The sequence below is a fragment of the Vombatus ursinus genome, unplaced genomic scaffold, assembly GCF_900497805.2.
Source record: "Vombatus ursinus unplaced genomic scaffold, bare-nosed wombat genome assembly UNPS02014812.1, whole genome shotgun sequence".
NCBI lineage: Eukaryota > Metazoa > Chordata > Mammalia > Diprotodontia > Vombatidae > Vombatus > Vombatus ursinus.
The window spans coordinates 67,186,351-67,206,995 of NW_020954590.1; the positions used below are offsets into that span (position 1 = coordinate 67,186,351).

At 37.2% G+C, this 20,645-nt stretch overlaps 1 protein-coding gene across 4 annotated transcripts in view; it reads left to right on the top strand.

Annotated features, from left to right (window-relative positions):
- LOC114054196 (DNA repair-scaffolding protein-like) overlaps positions 1–20,645 on the top strand; it is a 556,996-nt gene that overhangs the window by 314,880 nt on the left and 221,471 nt on the right. For all 4 annotated transcript variants that reach the window (XM_027877359.1, XM_027877362.1, XM_027877361.1 and 1 more), the window contains exons 9-10: positions 11,540–11,750; positions 13,453–13,724. In XM_027877359.1, the coding sequence (XP_027733160.1) occupies positions 11,540–11,750; positions 13,453–13,724 (483 nt within the window). The remainder of the gene's footprint in view (positions 1–11,539; positions 11,751–13,452; positions 13,725–20,645) is intronic.

The window sequence follows — 20,645 nt, forward strand, 5'->3', positions numbered from 1 at the left end:
ATTTAATCTTTGTCTATCTTGTCTGCAAGAATTGTAGAAGTTACTCTATCAAAAGCCTAAATCTAGGTAGCCCATATCCACAGCATTCTCCTCATCTATTAATTTAATAATCCTGTCAAAAAAAGGAAATGAGGTTAATGACCTGTATTCCCCATTTCCCTTTCTACATGTTCCTCAATCATTACTTACTGCAGAATATTCCTAGGAATCGAAGTCAAAACTACAGACTTGTGTTTGTTTTAGATATGTCTTAGATGTTAGACTCTTATCAAAGATATTTGAAGCACAGACCCTCCCCATTACCACCACCCTTAGTCAACAGCTTCCTTTCTTATCCCTGTAGCTTTTCATTCTAATTTGAAAGATTTTTAACAAAATGACCTTAATGTCTTGACCAGGTTAGCCCCCTGCTTAAAAACGTTTCGTGGTTCCCTGTTGCCTATAAGATAAGACAGTAATTCCTTACCCTAGAATTTTAGGTCCTCCACTAAATGACTCCACCCTACCCTCATAGCGATATTTTGTGCCCTTCCCTTCCTGCACCCACATTGTAGCCACACTTGACTTCTCGTTGTCACTGTCTCTGCACATTTTCAAAGGCTGTTCCTCACGCCTGAAACATTGTCTTTCAAAATTTTCCCAGAGTACCTTATCTGATCTCTCCTTTGTCCCATCTATCTTTGTAGTATATATATTTGTGCACATGCCCTATCCCCACTAAGAAGAATATAAACTCCTCAAGGTCAGACACTGTGTCTCATTTTATCTTTGAAGACTGGGTTTCTAACACAAGGTGTTGCCACAATGTGTGGCACTTACTGGATGCTTGCTGAATTTATAGAACGGGTCTCAACTCCCATTCTCAAGCCCTTTTCAGTAGCTTATTTCATTGAAGAAGGTTAACAAACACACTTTTAACTCCTACCATGTAAGTATTCTATAGTTTACATTAATCCCCCATAATATAATCTACAATGCCATATATATTTGTGGCTAGCATTTCAAGTTACTTATATGAATTATAGAATTTTCCAGTGAGAACACATCAAATTCTTGAACAGATATTTTAGATGGTAAATTTCCTTCTCTTTAATGCTGTTTTCATGGGATCTCTGGATTGGAAGAGACCCTACAGGTTATTTTATCTAATCCCTACTTGAGCACAAATCCCCTCTTCTGCATTTCCAACAAAGTCATCTAGTTTTCCATGAAGATCTCCATTGATGGGGAATATACCACTCCCTACTCTCAACTCACACAGCCATCCCACGTGTTTAAGCAGTTGTCAAATCTTGTTTCAAAAGATCTTGCATACATTCCCCCTTTTCTCCACCCTGATTCCACCTGGCCACCATCCTAATAAAGTTTCTTATCACCATTCACCATGGGGACTATAGCAGTACCTTTCTAGTTTATTTCCCTGCCTCAAGTTTCTCTCCACTCCAATCCAATTTCCACTCAGCTGCCAAAATGATTTTCCTAAAGTGCAGATCCATGTCATTCCCCTTCCCAATAAATGCCAGTGGCTTCCTTTTGCCTCCAGGATCAAATATAAAGTCCTCTGTTGACACTGAAAGGCCTTCACAACCTGGTCTCTTTCCACCTTTCCAGTATCCTTGTTTTTGTTAAGTTTTTCCTTATACCATGCTGAAATCTGCCTCTTAGCCATTTCCACCCACTGCTCTTAGTTCTGGTTTGCTGTGAAGGGAGATGGAGAATTTGTGCTGGATGTAGCCCAGGAGATTTAGTACTTGAGAAGTCTGCTTGTCCTGTGTTGGGAGGGAGGGAGGTAGAAATCTAACTGGAACCTGGGGGAGTGAGAGAGCATGTACCCAGGGTGTAGATTTTGAGGTAAATGGGGGTGGGGGGAAAGGTAACCAGGGATGGTATAGATCAGTGTAGTAGGCTGCATAATCAGGGACATGGTTGGGGAGGGGCCTTACCAAGGGATGGTGTCCTCTCTGACACCTGCAATAAGTGTCCTTATTCCAAGAGTGAGGCACAATGGAAAAGGGAAATCCATGGAGCAAGCCCTACAAAGCAGTGGCAGAAACCATTGAGAGGGAAAAGCCTAGAATGGATATATTGGAAGCTTTGATTACATGAGGAATAGAGAAAAGAGAGATACCAGATAATTATAGGGGCCGTGAATCAGAGAACTGGGTTCTATAGTAAACAGAAAGAGAGGATGGATAATGAAAAGTGAGAGAAATACTTTTTGGAAAGCAGCACAAAAAATGAAATTTAGAAAAATTAATGAATAAAACTAATTTTCAGGGAGGAGAGGAAGAGGGAATCTGTTTGGCAAACTGAGAGGAAAAAAAAAAGGATGGAAGGGAGGGAAGGATTATATAACCAGATAAAAGCAGGAGAGAAAAAAAGGATCCAATAATTAAAATCCAAAGGGAAAGGAGTATCAAATGAGAGGGTTGAAGGGAAGAGAACCATGGGGAACAGAGCCACCTTACAAAAGGTCAAGGTGAAGTAACTGAAGGAACATAGTATTGTATTTACAGAAGAAGAGGAGGAAAAATCATAACCTGAAAAAAAATATTGTAGATAAAGGAAAATTTAAACCTAACTCTCATAACTTTAAATGTGAATGGATTAACCAATGCAATAAAATTAAAAAGAGTGACAAATTGGCTAAGCAGAAAACCCCCTACAATCTGTCGCTTACAAAGAAACTCATTTTAAAAACAAAGACATATACAAGTTAAAAGTGAGGGGATGGGAAAAAAATTTAGTATGTATTAAGTAAGTTTTCAGAAAGCAGAAGATACAATCATGCTATCTGATAAAGTAAAAACAAACATCCAAAAAATAAAGAGGGATAAACAAGGAAACTATATTATGCTGAAAAGAACTATAGACAGCAAACCAATATTAGATATAGATATGGATGTAGAAAATAACAAAAACATAGGAAGCAACAATAGAAAGGGAAACCCCATTCCAAATAATTGCAAAACTGCATAGAATATCTGGGGACTGACCTACCACATTACATGAGGAACTTGTATAGATTCAATTACAAAGTCTTCCTTAAAGAAATAAAGAACAATTTAAATAGTGGGAGGAATATTCAGTACTCACAGCCAGGCTGTTCCGATATAATAAAAATGACAATACTACCAAAATTAATTTGTACTTTTAATGCTATAGCAATCGAATTACCAAGCAGAACTTTATAGACCTTGACAAAATAATTACAAAATTCATTTAGAAGAATAAAAGATCTAGAATATCAAGGGAAATGATGAAAAGAAGTAAGGATGAGAGGGGACTAGCATTTCCAGACCTCAAACTATTTTATAAAGTAGTAGTAGTCATCATAACCATCTGGTGTTCATTAAAAAATAGAGATCAATGGAACAGAATAGACAAGGGAGAATCATTGGTGACCACAGAGAAGTTTTAGTACTGGGCTCAGAAGTCAGCTTTGAAATGGACTGTGGAGTTCATAGGATGGTGAGAAAATAGAAGTGCATGTTGACTTCTCTTTTTAGAAATTTAACAGTGAAGGGGAAGATATAGGATGATAGTCTAAGTGAATGAATGGCATTGTCAAGGTAAGGTTTTTAAGTATAATGGAGATCGTTTATTTGTGTACATCTGGAAAAGAGCCAGTACATGAGGAGTAATCAGAAAGAGAAGGGAATGATTGGTATGGCAAATTACGCTTTTCATTCTATAAGCATTTATTAGTTTCACTCTGCTAGGTACAAACAAGATAGTCCCTGCCCAGGGGGCTATTTTACAGAGGGAGGGATGTGGTATGTACATAGAAAAGTAAATACAAGAAGTAAGTAAAATATTAAAAATAAATGTAAAGTAATTTCCACATCCGGATGAGTGGAGGCAGGGAGAGACGTAAGTTGGGAAGGTGCCATAAACTGGGGAGATCAAGAAAGGCTTCTTATTATAACAGGTAGCCATTAGCTAGGCCTTGAATGGAACTAAGCTTTCCATGAAATTAATGTGAAAAGAAGGCACGTGAGACATGAGATAAAATCTGAGGTAAAGTATAGGCAACAGTTTGTAGCATAGTTTTTAGGCTATCCTGAAGAGTATGTGAAGTGGAATAATTGATAATAAAATGGGAAAGTAGGTTGCATCCAGGTTAGGAACGCTTTTAAATGCCAAACAGAAGAGTTTATGTTTGATCCTGTATGTAATAGGGAGACACTGGAGTTTATTGAGTAGAGAAGTGACATGGTTAGTTGTGGGCTTTAAGGCTATTACTTTGGCAGCTGTGAAGGATGTATTGGAGAAGTACTTGGTAGGGAAACCATTTAGAGGCTATTGTAATAGTTCAGACTAGTGGTGATGAGGGCCTGAACTGGAGGAAACTGTAGTATAAGTAGAGAGAAGAGGATGAATTCAAGAGGTAATATGGAGGTGAAATTGATAAGACAACAACCAGTTAGCTGTGGGAGGTTAAGGAAAGTGAAAGGTCAAGGATGGTTCCTAGATTGAGAATCTGGGTGACTAGAAGATTGATGATGTCCTCATCAGAAATAGGGAAGTGGAGGGTATTGAGTTTAACACAAAAGGTAAAGAACTCAGTTTTGGACATGTTGCATTTGGGATACCTATAGAATATTAAAGTGGATTTTTACAACAGACAGTTGGCAATATGGCATTGGATTTCAAGAGATAAATTAGTCAATGAGCCTATATTAAGTGATTACTGTGTACTGGCTTTGTGCTAAGTGCTTGAGATGCAAAGGGAGGCAAAGACATGGTTCCTGCCCTCAAGGAGCTAACATTGTAGTGGGGGAGATGACATGCAGAGATCCATATGTATATAAGATATATTCAGAGTAGATGGAAGATGATCTTAGAAGGGAGACACTAACAGCTGGGTGGGGAATGAAGACCAGGAAAGGTCTTCTGCAGAAGGTGAGATTTTAGCTAAATTTTAAAGGAAGCCAGGGAAGATAAGAGGTATGGAGGAAGAACATTCCAGGCATAGGAAACAGTCAGTACAAAGGCATAGATTTATAGGTTTAGTGTCAAGTAGATCTATGTGTCTGAATCACAGAGTACATGAAGGACATTAATGTATAAGAAGACTGGAAAAATAAGAAGGGACCAGGTTGTGAAGGGCTTCAAATGACAAAGGACTTAATATTTGGTCCTGAAAGGGACCAAAAAGAGAGGTGTTGGCCAAGTAAGGCTATGCCTTAGAAAAATCACTTTGTTATTAGAATGGAGGATTGATTGGAGTGGGATAGAAATTTGAAGGAGACCACTGAAAAAGCTATTTCAGTAGTGCAGATAAGAGTTAATAATAGTCATAATAATAATAATAACAGCTAACATTTATATAGCTCTTACCATGTGCCAGGCTAAGAACTTTACAATTTCTATCTCATTTGATTCTCACAACAGCCCTTGGGAGGTAGATGCTATTATTACATTTTATAGATGAGAAAACCAAGCAAAGTGAAATGTCCAGGGTCACACTGCTAATAAGTCTGAGGCCAGGTATGAACTCAAGTCTTCCTTTTTCCATGCCTGGTGCTGTATCCACTGTGCTATGTAGCTGTCCATGGGATGAGGACCTATATAAGAATGGTGGCTGTCTGAAGGGAGAGAACAGAGCATATAAGAGACATGTGAAGGTAGACATGAGATCTGACAACAGATTGGATATGTGAGCGACGGACCAATGATGACACCAAATTTGGAAACCTAGGTAGCCAGAAAGATGGTAGCCCCTCAGCAATTACAAGAAAGTTGGGAAGACGGAAGAGTGTTTTTGTGAGTGTGTGTGTGTGTGTGTGTGTGTGTGTGTGTGTGTGTGTGTAAGGTTTTAAGATAATGGGTCCTGTTGAGTTTTAGATACCTGTGAGACATCCAGATAAAGCTGTTAAAAGAGCAGTTGCTGATTTAAGACTGAAGCTCAGGAGAGATGCTAGGCCTGGATGTATAGATTTGGGAATCATCTGCATAGAGATAATGGTGGATCCAATGGGAGTCACTGAGATCACTCAACAAGATAGTCCAGAAGGAGAAGAAAAGCCACTCTAAGACCCTTAGGGGACTCCAGCATTTTGATAATTATACAGGATGATAAAAATAACTCTCCTATATCTGTTGGAAGTATGTAAAGCATTTCAATATATTATGTCATTTGAGCCTTGTAACCACCCTTTGAAATAGTTGCTTTATGTATTGTTCCCATTTTACAGATGAGGAAATAGACACAGGCAGAATTTTAACTCATCCAGTCACACAATCTGTGTTCAAGACAAAAGTTAGACCAAGATATTCCTGTCTCCAAGTCTAAGACCCTCTTCACTACATATGATGCTTCCTCTTACAGGTTTTAAAAGACAAGCTCATAGGATTTTAGAGCTGGAATGAATCTCAAAGATAAGCCTAATCTCATAATTTTACATATGAAGAAACTGAGGCCCACAGAGATTAAGCAGTTTGTCCAGGGATAGGTACAGAGGTAGTAAATAGTAGAAGTTCAGATTCTAATTCAGTCCCCACTGACCTCTGATCTAATGTCCCCTCACAAATCATACCCAGAGACAGAAAGTTATACATAAGACTAAAAGTGTGACTTCACTTCATAACCTCAGAAGCATTCTTCCTGGCATTAACAAATTGAATTTTTATGTAGTTAAAGAGAAGTATGGACTCAAACTACCATGTTTTCTGACAAAAACAACTCTAAAATGCAAAACAATTGCATTTCTTTGCAAATGGTCTCTTAATCTGATTGGTCTTTTCCCCAGTAAAGTTGAATTCATGGCATTTAACTGGATTTGATTATCAGACAGACATGTTGCTTGTGTGTTTTTTATAATAGAGGGCTTAGGCAAGTCCTCTTGGGATCTCCATGGTGAAGTGTGACCCAGTTTTTAGAACAGAAGAGTGAGAAGCAAACAGCTTCCCAATTCTGGTTCCAGCTTCCTCTGTACTTTTGAATAAACGACTTGCCAATTGCTTTTCCTTCTTTTACGCGGTGTTAGTAACATTGACTGTCCATTAACACTTTAATCAATACTTTTGATGAGAAAATGAAAAATTTTCAGCCAATGTTTGGAAAGTCTTTGGATATCACAGTTCACTTAAAAGTGCTAAGCCATTGTTTTATGTTGGTAACAAACGACTTTGATGAATCAGTGAAAGAAGACCAGATTTATAGTTTGCAGGTACGTCATTTGTTTCTGAAAACCTGCTCTTTTTGGATATAGTCTTACATCACCTCTGTAACATGAAGAGTCCCCAAGGATTTATGACGTAAGAGTCCTGAAGCAGCTTCTGAACTTGGTTCAGTTAAAACTTCATTGCCAAGGCAGGAGACTGCTTTGGCCAAATACAAATGTATGTACTGCTGCCAAGTGATACAAATTTAATTGAAAAATAACATTGCTCACTATAAATTCATCAGATTTTCTCCCATCTTTTGATGAAGCTTAAAATATTCATTTACTATTTGTTCGCTTTTATTAACTGCCCCTTAGCCGATTTTGCATTCTTTGAGTTTAAAATGAAAACTACAACTTGAAACCAATAATATATCTTTAATTATTGATAGAAGCACAGTCAGCTCAGCATTCTATTTCATATTGCCATGGGATGGTGGAATTTTGAGTTATGACTTGATCAAGAATATTTAAAACTGTTTTGGAAACATTGAAAGTGAAATCTTCTATTGAAGGACATGTGAAGAATGAAAAGGAAATATGAGCATAAAATTCTGTATAAGTAACACACGTGTTGATAGGTTCAATTTACAGACAGGTGTTAAACATCTTTTAAGTGCATCGCAAAAGGTCACCAGTGATACTTCCTCCTGCCAAACTAGAAAGATTTCGAGTACAAGCCAAGTGTCAAAAGCTCATGCTTTTCACTAACAGATCTGCCTAGTTAAATTCAGGGAGACTCATTATCAGAGAACTGGCCATCAAGTGATGAATTCTTTTGGCCACAGAAGCTTGTGAAATAGTACTAAGGTATTGATGAAAGGGGTTTCCCCTTGCATCACTGGAGGAAATCCCTGCTCACTGGGATACAATGAAATCACTCACAGATTCTTACAGTATTGACGTATGTGCACTAAGGGACAGGCTAAATTTAGATGAGATGTTGGCCCTGCTTCTTCACGATCTTCCTAGTCTACCAGGAGACTAGGACTTATATATATATATCGCTGTAATACAAAATAATATTTGATATATACTTAGGAGTGGTAGCAATAAAATGCTTCCTGAGGCCTGAGAGTGAGGAAATAATTACCAAAAGGGAGATCAGAGGAGGCAGCATTTTAATTGAGTTTTACAGGATGGCTAGGGTCTGAAAAGGCTTTCCTTTAAAGGAAGAGGGGAAGACATTCCTAGAATAGACCAGCACTTCTTAAACTGTGGGTTGCGACCCCATGTGGGGTCGTGTAAGTGAATGTGGAAGTCATGAAAAATTTGGCAACAGCAATAGGTTTCTGAACACCCAACGACCAAAAACTAATTCAAAATCAAATGCTTAATGAATTGGAGGTGTTTCTGGTAGCACTTGCTTGTGTTGCATCATGTGGCTTCACTGCAGCCTTGGTTCTAAACACGTAACGTGTGCACTTTGCACTGTGCGTGCTGTCACACCACGCAACGCCAACGGATGCTGCCAGAAATACCTTGGATCAGATTCAAAACTATCGTATGTTATGAATTGCAGTGTTTTTACTGTACATCCAAAATCGTTAAATGAATTTTGGCTTGGGATTAGGACAGAATTTCCAACAATTTCTGAAATGGCCCTAAACATACTTCTACCATTTTGTGCTACATATTTATGTGAAGCCGCATTCTCAACAATGATGATTATAAAATCAAAATATCGATCAACTCTGAAAAACGTTGAAGATGCTCTACATCCTGCGGTATCAAATATTCCGCCAAGATTTAATTCTTCATGTAAAAATAAACAAGCACGTCCATCTCATTAGTATGCAAATTTGTTTTCATCTTTAATAAATGGTAAAATTACATGTATGCCAAAGAATTGTTTTTAAAATAAATTTCTTTATGATTTATTATCAATAAATGTTTGATTTGTGTACCTGTTTTATATACCCATACACCTAGGGTCACGTAAAAATTTCTCAGGCGAAAAGGAGTCACAAGTAGAAAAAGTTTAAGAAGCCCTGGAATAGACAGAAATGTGAGAAAGAGTTGTCTGAAAGGTAGGAAGAGAGCTAGGAGAGAATAGTGCATGGTACATAATATGCACTAGACATAATAGGTTTGTTAATTGACAGTTCAGATTTAAGCCCAAGTCTTCTGATCCAAAATCTATTACTCTTTCTAGCAGCAGCTCTATCTATCTATCTATCTATCTATCTATCTATCTATCTATCTATCTATCAATCTATCTATCTATCTAACAGATCAAGGGTCTGTTTGTCCTTGGAAATTATTCTCATGTCTCTTCTGCAATCCCTGTTCACCAAAATCCCTATTAATATTGGCCCTAGACTGTAGTACTATGCTGTGTACTAGACATACAGTATTTACATGAATTAGATTAGATGAGGTCCTTGCCCTCAAGAATCAAACAGTCTTGTAGCAATCATGCTAAGCCCAATACCCTTGGACACATAAAGTTTATATAAGACTCAGAGCCTGCTTTTAAGTATAAAGAAGGGCCATAAAGGAAATTTTCATGTCTTTGTGGAATTCAGTACCTTGGCCTCTCACCACACCTTTCCTTCCCCAAAAACAATTAATCTAGAATATGTGACTTAATGCTACCCAGGCAATGTGCCCGTTATCTTATTTAATAGTATAAATTTATGTGCTGGAAAAAAAACTTGCATAAGAGTGAAAATTATTCTCATAGCAACAGGCTGTGGGATGTAATCACTCACAGTGGGAGCTAATGCTTAAGACAGGAATCAGATATTCTCAGTGGTTAAAATGGGTGTTTGTACCTTCAAATATGACTAAATCTGAGACAAAGAACACAGAATTATTCCTACTAACTTTGTAAGAGATATAACAGTCAATAAATAGGAATAGAGATAGAACACTGAGGAGAACCCCTCCTCTACCATTTTATCATTAATTTAGAAATTAGAGGGTCTGGAAATGTGAAGCAGCCTAACAGGCCTTCTAGTAACACTCTTAGCCAAGCCATCACAAGGTGGGTAATAACTGTGTGGGGAGGGGGATGGAAGGGATAAGTGGTTAAGCCCTCTCTGTGGGAATTACGGATAGAACTGTAAGAAAGGGGTTCCTTAACCTTTTTTTAAATCACAAATCCCTTTGGTAGTCTGTGAAGCTTATTGATCCCCTCCTAGAACAATATATTTAAATGCATAAAAGAAAATATACATAATCACAGAGGAAACCAATTATATTGTAATACAGTTACCAAAATATTAAAAAAGCAAACAAAAAAACCTCCCAAACTCATAAGTTCATAAACTCCAGGTTAAAAACTCCTTTTATTTTTGGGGGGGGGCGTGAGGCAATTGGGGTTAAGTGACTTGCTCAGGGTCACACAGCTAGCAAGTGTTAAGTGTCTGAGGCCAGATTTGAACTCAGGTCCTCCTGACTCCAGGGCCGGTGCTCTATCCTCTGCCCCAAAAGCTGGCATTTTAGTTGGAACGTAAAGGAAGCCAGAAAACTCTGTTGGTGGAGATGAGGAAGAACAACATTCCAGGTATGGGGGACAGCCAGAGAAAGAGGCAAGAAATGGAGTATGTCATCTGTGGAATGGCAATGAGTCCAATGTCACTGGATAGAAGAGTACATGGTAGGGAGTAAGGTATAAGAAAACAGTGGAAAGGTAGGAGAGGCATTGCTAATTCTGTAGCAACCCCAAGTTTTCTTCTTACTCAAGGTAGGAGGGAGTGGACCTCAACTTCAGAGTAGTACTAAAGGTTGAGAGTGCTGTGTAAGTCCCTAGGGCAGGTGGGACTCATGAGAGAGTGAAAAAACTGACCATAACATCTTATAGGTTCGGGTGCAAGTCCTTTGTATTTTGTTGTCCTTGTGGAGGGGTATAAAGCCTACCCTATCTTTGATGTAATGTTAGCTTGAGCATTTGTCCGGGAATTGAAGTCCCTTTAACTTTTCCTTGAAGATTTTGACAGGAGCCAAATTGGTATGCTTCTGGGGAAAATAATGGGTAGGGACAAAACAATCCCAATTCTGATCCCATGAGAAACTTAAGGTGGAGATGTGAGTCAACAAGAGATTGTATGACCTGCTAGATTGAATGCACTCTATGTAAATGTAGAGCTTCAGTTGTGGACGCTTAGTTACCTAAGCTAGGCATTTTAATGTAATTTTTTTTAATGCATCTAGCCTTAAAACATCAGCTTAAGAAGTACTCGTTGAAATAATTATTGTGAAAGCTGTCAACATTGTTGACTTTAGACTGATTTTTAAATTGCCATTAAAGTGATCATTCTTCATATGCCAGATTAAGCAATATCTGTACATATGCATAATACAAATACATAATTAATTCTGTCAGACACAAACATAATTCTGTCTTATCTCTTCTTCTTATCCAGGCATAAGCTTCTTCTTCATGATAAAAGTGTTCCTATTATTATGAACACATACTTTTGCCAGAAAGTTGTCGTCAAAGAAGATTCAGAAAAACTTGATAAAATGCACTGTCTGGGGATATTGCCTATAAGAAGAAAAATCATTTCCTTGGCTCGGATGTTTAGATTTAAAAGCCAAATAAATGATATTGCTCAGGAATCAGAGGGACATCAGGTAAATTCTTCTTGGATTAGGAAAGTAAAGCTTTGTCTCAATATTGGTTGAGAAGATTTTGTGAGTCATTGACATCTTTTGTCTCTAAATAAATAAATAGCAAAACATGTTAGGGAGTTTTATTGTTCTTTACTGAATGGAAGAAGGATCTTTGACCCATCCAGGAACTTAGTGTTCAGTTGTATTCTATTCCCATTCTTTTTAATCTCCATATTATTATTCTGATTATGTTACATTTTACTCATTTATTTAATTATGTAAAAGTTAGGCTGTTTTCCTCAACTTAATACCAAATTACCTGGTCCATTTGTCAGACCTGTCTTAGGGATCTTAAAATGCTCCAATACTTTGGTTTCAGCTTCCTTCTGAAAGCTACTATTTTCTTTTGAGTGATACTAACTTCATAATTCGCTGCTCTTTGGTCTTTTGGTTGGATTTTAAACTATATAATGCTAGAATTAGAAGAAATGGAAGAATTGAGAAAGATTTATGAAGAAATGCATTCAGGGTTTTTATTCAGCTATTTTATAAGAGGTCAGGTAGAACATTTGAGCAGTAAACTCAATTATCAATGGAAATATTGAAGGGAAATGGTTATGATGGAGAGAGATCTATTAATCTTTTATTAATTTATATAATATATGGGATTTAAAATAGTTTAAGGTAGATTAAAGCTCTGAATATAAAAATGAAAGACATTATTTGATTGAATTAAAAGCATTTATAACGTATTTACTAAGCATCAAGCATAGGAGATGTATTTATCTAGACAGTGCCTGCCCTTGAGGAGCTTACATTCTAATAGGGAGAGATAAAACACTTAAGGAAGTAATGCACAGAACTGGGAAGACAGAATAATGCTGAGAGGAGCCTAAAGGAAGTTAGTTGACAAGTCCTTTCCAGAAGCAGTGGTCATATTGATTTGATCACTGTTCTCAGAGTAACAGGTGAGTTACTCTGTTACAGAGACAGAGGGGAAGAGTTGGAATACTTTGATGGCAAAGGTTCAGATGGAATGTGAAATATGGTATTTTGTCTGGAACTGGATACATTAATATTTTATTAATTTAATTGGTTTTTAGTTTATTGATTTTAGTTTAGATTAATTTGTATTTGTATTAGTTTATGGAGTAGGTCTAACTTGTTTTCACTGGCTGATTCTGGAATCAGTACAAAATATCCCCAGGGCTGTGGTTCCAGAGCTGAGTGGATTAAGTCACTGAAGGTTCAATCTCAGGAAGAACAAAAAGATAAAAATATGTAGGACAATAATAATAATAGGTTACACTTCTCATTGTTCCCTCTGTTCTCTCTGCTTATAATATCTGTCCCAGACATTAATAGTTGAAGTAGTGGAATCCAAAACAACAGTTCTATCTTGGAGACCATTGTGTTCCATGATGTCTTTAATGTTACAGTTTTCTTGGTTGAACATAGAGCCATTAAGTTTCTAGGATATACTCTGTTTGATGAATACCTTTTAAATCACTTTATCCTTAAAAAAAAATGGAAACAAGTTGAAATTTCCCTGAGTATAACAATGATAAATATAACCTCCTTGAGGACAGGGACTGTTTTTATTTTTTCTTTGTACTTCACATAGGGTTTGACACATATTAAGAGCTTTGCTGATTGATTATTGATAATGAAAATGCCAGTAATAAGTTAAATCCCAGTTATTTCTCTTGAATGTCTTTGCCAGATAATGTGCACTAATGTAACTACTACCAGGACTGGCGGACCCCATGACTTCCAAGAAACAAAACAGTACATTCCAGCGCAGCTCTCTATAAGTGACTCCCTCCTGGATGTGGTTGAAAGCCAGGGAACAGCCAGATGGAAAGGAGTGCAGGTCCAGGTGGTGGTGCAAAGAGTATATTACCTTCCTATAAGGGATGTCTCCAGATATCAACAAGGAAACAGCTCTGCCCAGTTGGCTGCCCCATTGGGAAGTGCAGACCTTCACAGTGCTCGGTGAGTTGCCCAAAGAACCTTGGCATTCTGGTACCATAAGCTAGGTATTTCCTTTCATGTGAAGGAACTGCAAGGTCCTATTTCTCAACTCAACTCTTTGGAGCAAATGTTTAGCTAGGCCTAGGAACCTTATGGGTTATATGAGTTGGAAAAATAAATTAATAAACAACTGCTTTGGAGACTTAAGTGGTAAGCCAAGCCCATCTGGAAGGCAACACATTTATATTTGAACCTGGTGCATTAAGAGGGGTTACTTTTGATAAAGAAGATTTTTGTAGTTATAATGTGTAGTTTTTAAAACAGAATAGTTTACACATTCTTTTTTCAGTATCTTCCTATTGTTTATAGGATAAAATACAAATTCCTTAGCTGGCTATTTAAAGCCATCTATTATCTGGCTCTAAACTGCCTTATTTGGCATTATTTTTCTTCATATGTTCTGTATTCCAGCAGTTCAGCCATACTGGACTGTTTAACTGTCCCTCATTCTCTCATATCTGTGCATTCATGCAGATTATCTCTTTTGTCTGGATATCACTCTCTCTTTATTTCCACCTTTCTAAGTCCTTCTTTTTTTTTTCCAAGGCTCAGCTCAGGTGATATTGGCTTCATGAAACCTCCCAGAGTCCCTTCAAATAAAAATATTCTCTTCCCCCCGTTGTCCTCTCCAGCCCTCAGTTACCTCATTAAATGAAGGTATTGAATGCAGTGATCTCAAAGTTCTGTTCCAGTTCCGTAGCTATGATTCTATAATCACATGGATGTTACCTTTCATTCAGAAGGAGCCTAAGAGATTTCAAGCATTCTAGCAGAGATACCTTCACTACTACTCTTGGCCAGGACTGGAGACATTTGGAAGCAGTACTTACTTATACTTACTACTTACTTATACTTATTACAATCAAGTACTTAATTTTTTAATAAAGTGGAGCTAGAGAAATTTTGGAGTAAAATATTAGAAAATAAGCTTTCTTGCACATTGCATGTAAGAAACATTTTTATTAATGCTTAATTTAAATTCACCCATAATTTAATATTTAGAGGGGGATAGAAATATCACTAGCATCACAATTTTCTCACAAAAGCCCCTAGTCATATTTTATGGAACTCCAGAGTTCTGTGGAATGCAAATTAAGAAATCTTGTCATAACTTCATCCCTTGTATGTAGTTAGATCATTACAAAACTCCATATCTGGAGTTTATTATAATAACTTCCTGCAGAAATGACTTTAGTGTATTAACACTTAATATAAGGCCCTCAGCTTCTACAGGGGGTTAACATAAAAGAGTGCCTGTGTAGAAATGGCTTCTGTATATCTTACAAAACAACTCAGTTGGAGACATAGCCTATTATGTTGTCTAGTTTGCCTTATATGAAGATTTATGTGAAAATGCCAGTTTAATGCCAGGAAGATGTTTGTTTCTTCAGAGCAATTTATGATGCTTCCTTTTATTAAACAATCAGACCTGTTTAAGCCAGTGTGTTTCTCTTTTCGCCTTTATAGCTAGAAAGCTCAGGGCTTAAAGTGTTGTTCAACTACAATAAATAACTCATCCCAGATGCAAGAATCCCACACTCCCCTTTTCACCCTGGTTTTTCTCCTGTATTTTTTTTAATTGCCCGTTTTAACCACTGCAAATCAATTCACATCCTTTTTGAAAATACAAATAATGCAAAAAATTAATAAGCACATAGTTAAAACTTTAACAGGGCCTACAAAATTCATTTAAAAGTATCCTCATGATGGCAACCATCAGAGTAAGAGGGAGAGATTGAAGAAGGAAGTTGTGTACATCTTCCTCTTTTCTCTTCTATCTTGATCAGCAGAAGAAAAGCCTTTTCCAAAGGCTAGACAAGCAGTACCAGCCATTGTACCTCCTTCACATAATGCTTGTTGCTGCATATACTAAGCCAAGAGTCCAGTGATATGTAATAAGTACTTTCCAGCTTAAAATGAAATCAAATATTAATATTGCTTCATTGTCTATGGTGCCTTTTATAAAAATGTAGTTACTCTGTTTATCTCTTTTAATTAAATTTATCTTAGCTTTAACTTTGAGATTATGATTGCTATCCCTGTTTTTTTTTACATCAGCTGAAGCATAATAAATTCTCCTTCCAACCCTCTATTTTAATTCTGTATCTCTCATTTTTAAATGTGTTTCTATCTAGCTCATAGATATCTAGTTTATATCTAGCTTATTTAAAATTCTGTTCACTTCCTTGACTTCTTTCTTATTTATTTTTCAGTTAGATTTATCTAGTTCTGAGAGTGAAAGATTAAAGCTGCCCACTATTATAGTACTACTATCTATTGCTACCTGTAATTCATTTTTTTCTTTTAAAAACTTAGATCCTTTAATATTTGGTGCATCTAGGTTTTTTTTTTTCTATTTAATATTATGGGAATGCTTATTTTATTTCTTAAGTCCGGAATAAAATAAATCCTTTTTTAAATGAAAAAAAAAATGAAATCAAATAACATCTTTCAAGTTCCACATTTATTTTTGACGTTCTTCCTTAAACTTTGTTGTGAGAGAATATGGCCTTGGGTTATTTATTTCAAGTATCTAACCAGAGAGACAGCATGATGTAGTGGATAGAGAACTGGCCTCAGAGCCAGATATATCTGAGTTTAAGTCCTGCCTGTAACATATATTGTCTGTATGACCTGACAAATCATACAGAAAAGCTGCCAGTCTCCATTGGTAAAGGGAGTGTCCTTACCTAGGAGTTGCCTATTTCAGTGAAATCAAAGGCCTGTCTCTAACCCCATTTCAGACAATGGTCTTCATCTCTTATCTACAGGGTTTTCGTGAGGATCATGTGAGATAATGTATGTAAAGTACTTTGTAAACCTTCAAGTGCTATATAAATGTAAACTATTATTATCAGTCACAAAATGTGCTAAGGATCTCAAGCTCTTTTCCTGGTGCGTTGGGCTATTTTCACCACCACCTACTTCATGTACATCATGTAGCTATTGACCCCACTTTGTTCAGATAGCTATAATCCAATTGAAAATTTTTTGGGGAAAAATAAAGTTTTAAGCTAGATTTAAGCTAGTTCTAGTACAAATAGATAAGTACTGAAACTTAAGTGTATAATTTGAGTTGGCACTGTTGCCTAAGATCACCTCTTGGGTATGATATCTGGGCACTATAAAAATGTTTATTTGTTGCTTAGCTCAACATCTTGAACATAGTGGACAAACTAGTAAATACATGTCTGTAGATAATGGCTCAGTACAGTTTTACTGAGGTAGAAAGTCTTTCCTTAGTTAATAAAGTATGGTGAGATATAGTAAGGTTGCACCAGTGAGGAAAAAAATAGTGTTCTTCATAGCATCCTTCAGCCTTTAACAAAAGCATTAAGTTCAGTTCAACAGATGTGTGCCATGTGTCTGCTGGGTGCAAGGGCTCGAGATTGGTGTAGTGCAACCAAGGATTTCTGGCACATGAAACAGAAGCTGGAGCCAACTCCTGGAGTACTCAGGGGACAACAAAAGGCACCCCAAACCAGACAATCCAGTCTGAGGTTAGATAATTGGCACTCCTGAATCACAGCCCAGTTGGCAATGCTGCAGGCTCTTAATGCTTTATTTTGGCATTATTGTAGTCCTCTGGATTTCTGAAGTTGCTTGAATTCTAAAAGAAAAAGATACTACACTTATATAAATCCTAGGGCAACATTGCCTTTATTTCAGTTTGGAATATGTATGATCAATCAGGCAATGAACAGACATTTTTAAGGGCCTGCTATTTGCACTAGTTTTTGAAGTTGTTACTTCCCAAAGGAAAGGGAAATAAATATCTGTTTCTTGGCCTCATAGCTCATCTTGCTGCCTTGAGGTAGGTTTCATTGTGATTATCTGGTATAGGAATGGATTAGATAAAAGTTTTGAATGATGTGTAATGTTAAGTTTTTAAGAGGTGCACATGTGCTAAGCTGGGAAATGAGCTTCCTTTGTGAAACCTGCTCCACCTGAGTAGGCAAACCACATATTCAGTGGAGGTGGAGAGCTAAGGCTGAGTCACATTGACAAGATAGCGTGATGAAACTAGCTTCATTATTGCTTCTGCTGTGTTTGTTTTGTGAGTAATCAAAACCAAGCTCAGTATCCAAGGCTATCCCTCCAGTCCTTTCCATGGTACCTGTTTTACTTGTTAAATGCATGTGTGAGAGTTGAGACCCAAAGCACAGTGAATCACTGCCAATGTTGAGCCCTGAATGCTTTGGATAAGCAACTTGGAAGGAACACATACTAATGCATGTACTGGCAAGAAGATCTTGGTGGTATAGGACTGAGCAGGGGAAATCTTAAAAAATAAGAGATTGAGGGAAGAAGAACAGTCATTGAGATTATAGCCTCTCACAAGGGAACAGTAAGGATAAAGATCACAGATGTTTTTGGACTAAGTGATAGCTAACTGTGCTTATTTGAGGGTCAGGTTTTTTTTTTTTGTTTGTTTTTTTGTTTTTAGGCAATTGGGGTTAAGTGACTTGCCCAGGGTCACACAGCTAGTGAGTATTAAGTGTTTGGTCTGAGCCCGGATTTGAACTCAGGTCCTCCTGACTTTAGGCCCAGTGCTCTATCCGTTGCGCCACCTAACTACCGCCTGAGGGTCAGGTTTTTCTGGGAGCAATAGGAAACACAAAAGTACTTTTCCTTAAGGAAAATTAGTCAGGGCATTCAGAAAAAAAAAAAATTGAGGCAACATGAAATATGCAAAAGAGTACCACAGTCAGAAGACCTGGGTTCTAGTTCTAGCTCTGGCCACTTGCTGGCAGTGTGACTTTGGATCAATCATTTAACCATTCTGACTCCCAAATTCTTCTTCTATAAAATGGGATTAATATCTGCCCTGCCTACCTCATAGGGCTATTACGAGGACCAAAGAAGCTGAAGGATTTGAAAGCACTTTGTAAATCGTAAAGAGCCATACAAATGTAAGGTGGTGCAATAGCACATTTAAAATATATGTGCCCTTGGACAGATCCTATTTTATCTGTTTTCAGCTGTGAGTTCTGTGATCCTTAATCTTGTCTAGAACCCCATGCTATGTGGAAAAGATTCAGCCCTTTATTTAAGAACCCAGGAGTTCTTCACCTGGGATCCTCGAACTTGTGTGTGTTTATTTCAGTAAAATAGATTTTCTTTGTAATCCTATGTATTTTTAAAGTGTATTTAAAAACACTATTCTGAATAGAGTTCCATTGGCTTCACAGACTGCCAAAGGAATCTATGACAGGAAAAAAAAAAGTTAAGAATACCTGGTTCCACTAATTAAATTAGATGATGTGAAAAAGAGACAACAGGGCCTGGTGGATGGAGAGCAGGTCTTGGAGTCAGAATGACCTGCATTCAAATGCAGCTTCTGACACATGCTGGCTCTATAAGCCAGTGGAAGTCCCTTAACCTCACAGTGCCCTTGGCAACTTTCTAAGACTCTCAAGTTGCAGAATAGGTGCATATCTGTGTTGGCAGAGTGTGCTCACCTAAGAACTTCCTTCACAAATGAGCTCACATGTCCTGAGAATCTCCCCCCAACCCCCACAAATGATATAAAATAAAACTGTTCAATTATGTTAGGGCTTGCTTATGTTTCACAAATGTGTACATACAACACTCGCTCCACTGAAATACTCTGATGCCTCATGGTAGTGTGAAGGTGACTTTGGGATTATGTCAGTGAAGCAGTCCCTAGGAGTCTGAAATCTCAAAGTACAAACCCAGCAATGGACTAGTGTCTGGGGACTCACCTACCTGCTTCTGGAGAACCACTTCATTAACAGGTTGATCACAGGTACATGAATTTTCTTAGCCACAGAAATTCATGTCAAGGCATGAAAGGATTGCAATCCATGTCATTGGAACATAAATGCTTGTTGATTAATTATTCCCATGAGGAAAAAAAAGATTTATCTAAAACAGGAGTTCTTAACCTAGAGTCCATGAACTTGTAAATTGTCTTAAATTTGATACCTGTATTTCAATGTAATCTATTTCCTTGTAGTCCTATGTATTTTATGCATTTAAAAACATTATCCTAAGAAGGGGTCCAGATTGTTGACACAAAAAGGGTTAAGAACCTCTGATCAAAATTAACCTATGTGGATGGCTAGGAAATTCACTGACCAACTTAAAAATATTTTTAAAATAGAAGATGAAGGTCAGGGCAGGTGACTGCGGAGAAATATATATGTAACCCAATGTTTAACCTCATTTGCATAATGCTCTTCTCATTGGTGGAGAATGATTATTCAGTGCTTCATACCAATGAAAGGGGCAGAGTTATTGAATATTCCAGAGAGAAAAGATTCTAAGTTTCCTGGTTTCTAGCTTTGAGAGAGAACACATTATTCTAGGAGACAGAGAGAGAGAGAGAGAGACTCTGGGAATGAAATTCAAGGTCATATAGCATTGAATTAATCGCACCAAATAAAAACTAAAAGAAGGAAGATACAACCATAATCTTTTCAATGAAACATAAAAGTGACTTTTAATTGTATCATCCCTACATGTGTTTTGCTTTTCTGAAAATTAAGTGATCACAAGGCGAAGAAAACATCTTTGATAAAAGGATAAGAAAACAGACTTTTGTAAACAGTCATCCACTACAGGACATATCTTCACAGTCACACATTGGTTGAGAGGTAGTGAAAATCATAGAATATATATTTAGAGCTGAAAGGGATCTTGGAGGTCAAAGAGTACATCCTTCACATTTTACAGATAAGGAATGTGAGGCATAGATAGTTGATAGAGCATTTATTAATCAATTATTATATGTCAGGTGTACTGAGCTAAATGCTGGGGATACAAATACACTCAAAGAAGACAGGCCTTAGCCTCCAGAATATATTCTAACAAGAGAAGACAACATATATAAAGGTTCTGGAAAATGGGGCAAGGAGG